At 37.3% G+C, this 8,622-nt stretch overlaps 1 protein-coding gene across 1 annotated transcript in view; it reads left to right on the top strand.

The window, feature by feature from the left end:
* The first annotated feature begins 5,888 nt into the window (after positions 1-5,888).
* The window catches only part of LOC136857079 (zinc finger protein Xfin), a 49,166-nt gene continuing 46,432 nt past the window's right edge, over positions 5,889-8,622 (top strand). The window contains exon 1 of the mRNA XM_067135462.2: positions 5,889-5,930. Within this exon, the coding sequence (XP_066991563.2) occupies positions 5,916-5,930 (15 nt within the window). The 5' untranslated portion in view covers positions 5,889-5,915. The remainder of the gene's footprint in view (positions 5,931-8,622) is intronic.

Below are 8,622 nucleotides of genomic sequence, written 5' to 3'. Positions count from 1 at the left end.
TTCAAAAATGTGGAAGTGAATTATTCAGGTAAGTATATGATTTAAGATCATTAACACAAGAAGGGCTGTCCTCTTCTTAAATAATTATTTTAAATTGTTTATCCCACAACTTCTTGTTCTAATTTATTATTATTATTATTATTATTATTATTATTATTATTATTATTATTATTATTATTATTATTATTATTATTATTATTATTATTATTATTATTACAGTATTATTCAAGCAATAGGCTAAGAATTATTTCTCTATGTTATATTAGTTTGTTGAAGGTTTTCTGTTCAGTATTTTAATTCTTTGTAAGTAGGGCTAAATTAGTTTAATGGCAGTGTATTGTGATTCCTTTTGTAATTACTGGAAATGTGTTAATTTTCCTCCTTTATACAATAAATGTATGTACGGTAGCCTGTATCTTGTATTTTAATGCCCATTTAAAAAGACTTTAAAACTGTGAAACAGTATTTATTCCTGCAGCCTGTGTACTAGCTTCATCAGCACGCCCACATGATTTGATCGCTTAAAATATGGCAGACGCAGCGTTCTAATAGATTCAAACATGATGGTCCAATAGCCACTCTATACTCTATAGTCCTCTTTCTAGCTCGTTCTTTGTTAAGTGATCTTAAGTACAACACTATGGAGGTTAGACCTAGATCACAGAAATGGATGCGAACAGTTAGAAAAATACAAACATTAAAATAGTTTGATGGTTAAGGGTTACATCTGCAGATCCTGACACAATCTACACAAAACAAACTTTTAATGAACTGGAGGCATGGGATTGCATCAAAGTTGTCAAGAAAAAGAAAGACATTGGAGGAACTCCTTTTAACATCTGTACCCAAGCTGGGATAGAAAAATCAGATCAATGATGAAAAGAGGATTTATTGGTCATGTTGGAGTTCCTGGAGCCTCAATATCAATAGTTTTCAAAGAAATGTGCTTTTATTTTCTCATTTATGGTAAATTGAAGGTAGTTTGTCAATTGTAGAGTGCTGTAAGTTATATTTTAATTTGATTTAAAGATTCTAGGAATATACTGTGGCTTTAGCAATTTTTCTACTCTCCTGAAAACTTAACATTTTGGCACATTCACCCTTTTCCATTTTCACTCTTCACTGGTTTAAAAATACGATCTCACATATGTTGACAAATAGTTCAGAGTTTTTGACAGGATTATGTTGTGTCTTGAATCAAATTATGCTTTTATCTTTTTTAACTTTCAAGCCACCAGTAGTCCCGTTAGAAGAGAGATTCTCGCTGGGATTTTGTGCAACTACGGTAGCATCCTGCTTCACAGAATTTTCACCAAGCACGCTCAGAATGTTTGACATAAGCTTCGGACCTGTGGGAGTAACGGAGTCCCATCTCTGTTTGATAGGCGAGGGTCTCCTTGGCAACAGTGTGGCAGACAAAATGGAATTCGATGGTGGGCTATTAATGAGGCCTGTGGAAGAAAGAAAGAAAGAAGGAAAGAACTGGCTGGGTGTGCAAAGAGGATGCGTCTGGATGTGTTAAAAGTTAAATGACATCTGGGTAAGGGGAGATAAGGAGGAAGAGAAGATTATAAAGTCTTCTTAACAGGTGTTAACAAGGGAAGGGTAGAGTGTACGGTAGGACTGTTCATCAGGAATACTATTGCACGCTTCATACTTTCTGTTAGGCACGTAAATGAATAAGTGATGTGGGCAGATTTAGCTGTTGGAGGAATTAGGATGAGAATAGTCTCTGTGTATTCACCCTGTGAGGATGCAGATGAGGATGAAGTTGACAAGTTTTATGAGGCACTGAGTGACATCATAGTCAGGGTCAGCAGCATTCACTGCTTGTCAAGAGAGTATATCAAGAGAATGTAATTACAGTGGATGGGCCTGGTAAGTCGGCCATGGTTCGAGTACTGACGAATGCGTGTGGAATTTTTAAAATGAAACATATCCCTGTAGTTTGGATTCCATGTAAATATAGAGGGGTCATGTACATGATCATTATATCAACTGCCACGTACAACTGCAAGGTTTCTTTAGACAGAATTAAATGGAGAGGGATCATACCTTCCTCAACCCACTAAGATCCAGATAAGAAGTGATGATAAAGATTACCTATACAATATTTTGTTTTCAATATAGAGTTGTTTTTTAGTATCCTGTTTCTTTCCTATGTGGTCAGTTTTTCATTCCTTATCAGTCTTTATTATGAGAAAGCTCCTCTGTTTATCTCTTTTGCATATCAGTTGCATAATGTGACTGAAGCCTGTTTCTTACAACTCTGTTTTCAATTAGAATTTTTCTAAAATATGCCAATCTAAATGAAAATATAGCTTTGTATTACTTTTTAAAATTTTTTTCACTAAATGAAAAATGAACTGTTTGGAAACAGTAATGAAGTAATGGGAGGAGAACTTGTATGAATATAAGTTCACCAGAATTGATCAATTTTGAGACATAATTGATAGATGACTGTTATTCCATTATCGTTGAACTTTGCGAGATTGTCACTTTTCATGGATTTCACTTGGACACTGGTACATGCATTGGGCAAAAGATGCCTGCAGAATGACCACAGAGCGTGTTGGCCAAGCGGTTAGGAGTACACAACTGTAGGCCTGCATTCTGGAGATAATGAGTTTGAACCCCACTGTCGCCAACCCTGAGGATTTAAACCTAAGAATTTCATTTTTGTCCGTATTGAACTGAGAATGGAAGATAGGAAAAACTTAAAGGGTCCACCTTTTCAATGCAAAAATGTTATAGATTTATTTATAACATGTATTTGCACTTGGAACTAGTTTCAACGCTGTTTGGCGTCATCATAAGCCAAAATGTGGGAAATAGGCCAGCATGTAGGCATTTATATTACACAAGGCGTTACATTAAACAATACACATCTTACAAGGAGATAAAAACAGGGACGAATATAGAAACAAATGAATTGTTGAGAAAGCAAAAGTTATGCATATTAAAAATAACCTTAACCACACAACTTGCAGTGCGAAAATATTCTTCTTGAATGATTCCTGAATATAAAACACACGCGCACGCATTTCTGAAGAGCCAGCAGGCAGGACAAAGTAAAGTGAAACCTTAAAGAGTTCTTCTGAGAAGAGTTCATCATTTTTTCTATGTTCCGACTAACTAATGAAGTCTCCCTTGAGTTCCTGATAAACATACACAACAGGAAATTAAACAGTACACATCTTACAAGGAGATAAAAATAGGGAAAGTTATACATAATAAATAACCTTAACCACACATCTTGCAGTGCGAAAATATTCGTCTTGAATGATTCCTGAATACAAAATACACGCACACACATTTCTGAAGAGCCAGCAGGCAGGAAAAAGTAAAGTGAAACCTTAAGAGTTCTTCTGAGAAGAGTTCATCATTTTTTCTATGTTCCGACTAACTGATGAAGTTTCCCTTGAGTTCCTGATAAACATACACAACAGGAAATTCTCCTTCACTCTCAACAATAGCTATAAAGACCAACGGTAAATTTCATTTTAAATATTGTGCAGAGGCGTGAAAGCATGATCTTGAACATGATATAACTCCTTCATTTAACCCAATTTTTTACACAAGGTGTTACATTACACAATACACATCTTACGAGGAGATAAAAACAGGGACGAATGTAGAAACAAATGCATCGTTGAGAAAGCAAAAGTTTATATTAAAAATAAGCTTAACCACACAACTTGCAGTGCAAAAATATTTGCCTTGAATGATTCCTGAACACAAACCGCACGCGCACACATTTCTAAAGAGCCAGCAGGCAGGAAAAAAAGTAAGGTGAAACCTTAAGAGTTCTTCTGAGAAGAGTTCTTTCTATGTTCTGACTAAGTAATGAAGTCTCCCTTGAGTTCCTGATAAACATACACAACAGGAAATTCTCCTTCACTCTCAACAATAGCTATAAAAGACCAACGGTAAATTTTATAGCTATTGTTGAGAGTGAAGGAGAATTTCCTGTTGTGTATGTTTATCAGGAACTCAAGGGAGACTTCATTACTTAGTCAGAACATAGAAAGAACTCTTCTCAGAAGAACTCTTAAGGTTTCACCTTACTTTTTTTCCTGCCTGCTGGCTCTTTAGAAATGTGTGCGCGTGCGGTTTGTGTTCAGGAATCATTCAAGGCAAATATTTTTGCACTGCAAGTTGTGTGGTTAAGCTTATTTTTAATATAAACTTTTGCTTTCTCAACGATGCATTTGTTTCTACATTCGTCCCTGTTTTTATCTCCTCGTAAGATGTGTATTGTGTAATGTAACACCTTGTGTAAAAAATTGGGTTAAATGAAGGAGTTATATCATGTTCAAGATCATGCTTTCACGCCTCTGCACAATATTTAAAATGAAATTTACCGTTGGTCTTTATAGCTATTGTTGAGAGTGAAGGAGAATTTCCTGTTGTGTATGTTTATCAGGAACTCAAGGGAAACTTCATCAGTTAGTCGGAACATAGAAAAAATGATGAACTCTTCTCAGAAGAACTCTTAAGGTTTCACTTTACTTTTTCCTGCCTGCTGGCTCTTCAGAAATGTGTGTGCGTGTATTTTGTATTCAGGAATCATTCAAGACGAATATTTTCGCACTGCAAGATGTGTGGTTAAGGTTATTTATTATGTATAACTTTCCCTATTTTTATCTCCTTGTAAGATGTGTATTGTTTAATTTCCTGTTGTGTATGTTTATCAGGAACTCAAGGGAGACTTCATTAGTTAGTCGGAACATAGAAAGAATGATGAACTCTTCTCAGAAGAACTCTTAAGGTTTCACCTTACTTTTTCCTGCCTGCTGGCTCTTTAGAAGTGTGTGCACATGCGTTTTGTATTCAGGAATCATTCAAGGCAAATATTTTCGCACTGCAGTTGTGTGGTTAAGCTTATTTTTAATATGTATAACTTTTGCTTTCTCAACGATGAATGTGTTTCTACATTCAAGATGTGTATTATTTAATGTAACACCTTGTGTAAAAAATTGGGTTAAATGAAGGAGTTATATCATGTTCAAGATCATGCTTTCACGTCTCTGCACAATACTTAAAATGAAATTTACCGTTGGTCTTTAGCTATTGTTGAGAGTGAAGGAGAATTCCTGTTGTGTATGTTTATCAGGAACTCAAGTGAGACTTCATTAGTTAGTCGGAACATAGAAAAAATGATGAACTCTTCTCAGAAGAATTCTTTAAGGTTTCACTTTACTTTGTCCTGCCTGCTGGCTCTTCAGAAATGCGTGCGCGTGTGTTTTATATTCAGGAATCATTCAAGAAGAATATTTTCGCACTGCAAGTTGTGTGGTTAAGGTTATTTTTAATAAGCATAACTTTTGCTTTCTCAACAATTCATTTGTTTCTATATTCGTCCCTGTTTTTATCTCCTTGTAAGATGTGTATTGTTTAATGTAACGCCTTGTGTAATATAAATGCCTACATGCTGGCCTATTTCCCACATTTTGGCTTATGATGACGCCAAACAGCGTCGAAACTAGTTCCAAGTGCAAATACATGTTATAAATAAATCTATAACATTTTTGTATTGAAAAGGTGGACCCTTTAAGTTTTTCCTATCTTCCAACCCTGAGGATGGTTTTCCGTGGTTTCCCATTTTCACACCAGCAGACTTTGGGGCTGTACCTTAATTAAGGCTATGGTCGCTTCCTTCATACTCCTAACCCTTTCCTGTCCTATTGTCACCATTAAACCTCTCATTGTCGGAGCTACGTAAAGCAACTTGTAAAAAATATATATATGACCTGAGTTTTGTGGTGTTCCTTAGATTTGTAATAATGCACAATCCAGATTTCTTATAATTAACAGATGTTTTCTAGATCTTAATTTTTCTCTTTTATTTTTGCCTAGGATGATGATGATGATGATGATGATGGAGATCTTCTTTCGCCGTTGCTGTTAAGGAGATGAATGTACCTGATGTGAGTAGAATGATGTGCCTTCTTATATGTAGTGTGGTTAAAAATGGTGTGAAAATGTTGCTCATATGGCTGGTTGGTGCATGCATTTCAGTGGGCTTGGCAGACTGATATGTAATAGCAACTTCTGGCTCGGCGACGAAAGCAACGGGAAACTACCTCACTCCTCATTTTCCTAGTATGCCTCTTCAGTGATGCCTAGGCCATCTATGACAGCTGATGGCGGAGTTGTTGAGGATCCAACCAGCCTTAGGGCTGAAGACTGAACATACATACATACATACATACATACATACATATATATATATATATACTACCTGTGACAATAAAGTTTGGTGAATGAAGCCAGAACGGTCGATCCGGCAACACTGGCGATAAGCAACGCTGCACCTGCGTAGCAACAGGTTTTGATCACCTGCTCCCAACGTTGTTCAGTTGAGCATTTTGTGTGTGCCGTGTAAGACATGTTTGACACAGTGCGTTGGTTCTGAACTGCGAACAGGAACATGAACGACCAAAAGATCAATGTACAGTTTTGTTTTAACGCATACGATGCTGGTACGTGTTTATGAAGATCAAGCACTGTCCTTGAAGTGTGTGTACGAGCGGTTCGTCCGTTTTCGAGGAGGCTGGAAAAGTGTTTCTGACAACCCCTGTGGCGGAAGACCGGCGACCGCTGTCAAAGACAAAAACGTTGAGAAGGTGAGGATGTTAACCACGAACGATCAGCGATTAACTGTGCGCATGATAGCGGGTGAACTGCAGATTAACCCTGAATCCTTGCAACAAATCGTTACTCAGAAGTTAGGGAAGTAGAAAACATGTTCTCTTCTTGTACCACATCACTTGACTGATGATCAGAAGCTGGCACGTTTAGAGGCTTCACAGGAATTTGTTGAAACTGCGGATGCGACACCAAATTTTTTGAACTGTATCGTCACAGGATGAAACCTGGTGTCTCAGGTACGACACTGAAACAAAACAGCAAAGCATGGAATGGCGTTCTCCAGGATCCCCTCGTCGGAAAAAGGTCAGAGCCGAAAAGTCACGCATCAAAATGATGCTCATCACCTTTTTCGATAGTCAAGGCATTATCCACAAGGAATTTGTACATGAGGGGATGACGTTGAATGCTGCACGGTACATTGAAATTTTGACCCGTTTCATGAAACGTCTACGCAGGGTACGACCCCGGTACGCACAACAAGGCTCATGATTTTTTGTCCATGACAGCACTCGCCCACACACAGCCAATATGTTCAAACAGTTCATGGCAAAAAAGGGGGTGGTGCAACTTGAACATTCCCCATGCTCGCCAGATCTCAATCCTCCAGACTTCTTCCTATTCCCACGATACAAACTCTCTTTGAAAGGAAATAGATTTTACTATATTCCCTCGTCGCCATAAGACCTATCTGTGTCGGTGCGACGTAAAGCCCCTAGCAAAAAAAAAAAATTACTATATTCCCGACATCCAACGAAACGTGACGAGGCTTTTGAACACCGTCCCAAAGGAAACTTTCTTGTAAAGTTTCCAGGATGTGTATCGCTGATCTCAGCAGTGTATAGTTATGGGAGGGGACTGTTTCGAAGGACAGTAAGGTCACTGTCGTGCGTTGTTCATCTATGTTGATAGTACAGGACTATTCACCGAACTTTGTCACAGGTTGTATGTGTGTGTGTGTGTATATATATTAAGTTAACATATCAGTGAAGCCCAGCTGTGTGGAAAATTGCCACTGTGTAGCATGAAATGATCCCAAATTCATGGAACTGTCTCTAGCTTCCCTAGATGATTTTTACGTAATTACTAGGGGGCAGATTTCTGAAATGTATAACATATGTATGACTTAATGAATAGCATCTATGTTACATACAGGAATACTTTTATTAAGATTACTACAGGCTGCAATAATCTTATATATTAAAAGAGTTTACTGAAAACAGCTTTGGCCAATCCGTCTGTCCATTCTACTGGACTGATTGGCTTCATTTTTGTTTTATTCTCTCCAGAATTAACTGTCAGTGAATCATGAGTAGAGCCCAGATTTCCATGCAAATGCATGTTTTTAAATAAGCTAGTTATATTTCTCAAACTTTGCAAATATTCGTTTTATGGCTTATCGGTTCCAAATAACCGTTGTTTTTCCGTGCATGTTTCAGCCTTTTTAGAACAAAATTCATGCATATTTTGAAGATTCTGGATGTAATACCAAATATTTGGACGTTTATATTATATAGTATGACATTTCTTCTGACTTTGGCGCATATATAATGTTAACTTGCATGATAATGCATTTTATGAATGTTGGTTTGCAGAATTTGGGACCATTTTTCCACGTTATACACTGTGTCTATTACTGAGAGACGGGGAGAATGTATTCCTGGCATCCTATCTGACAACCAAAGTTAGTACATACGGCAAAGGACCTACAATCCAATTAACAAAGCACTTTCTTATTTGTTGCTTGCGTAAACATTGACGTAAGCCGGAAATCCCCACGTTGATCTCTGTAATTCTTAGGAATAAGGTGTTCCAGTTATACACTGCTATAAATTGAACCTTAAATTGTGCATTGCTCATTGACGGCTCATTTGTTGTATCTCTTGTATCACACTTCTACGACTCCGTGTCACTGAGATAACGTTTTACAAACCTTGATTTTGCACTGAACCCTCTTCTGTTGTTATCGTG

This window comes from Anabrus simplex, chromosome 1, assembly GCF_040414725.1.
Source record: "Anabrus simplex isolate iqAnaSimp1 chromosome 1, ASM4041472v1, whole genome shotgun sequence".
Taxonomy (NCBI): Eukaryota; Metazoa; Arthropoda; class Insecta; order Orthoptera; family Tettigoniidae; genus Anabrus; species Anabrus simplex.
This window is presented reverse-complemented; position numbering and strand designations above follow the sequence as displayed.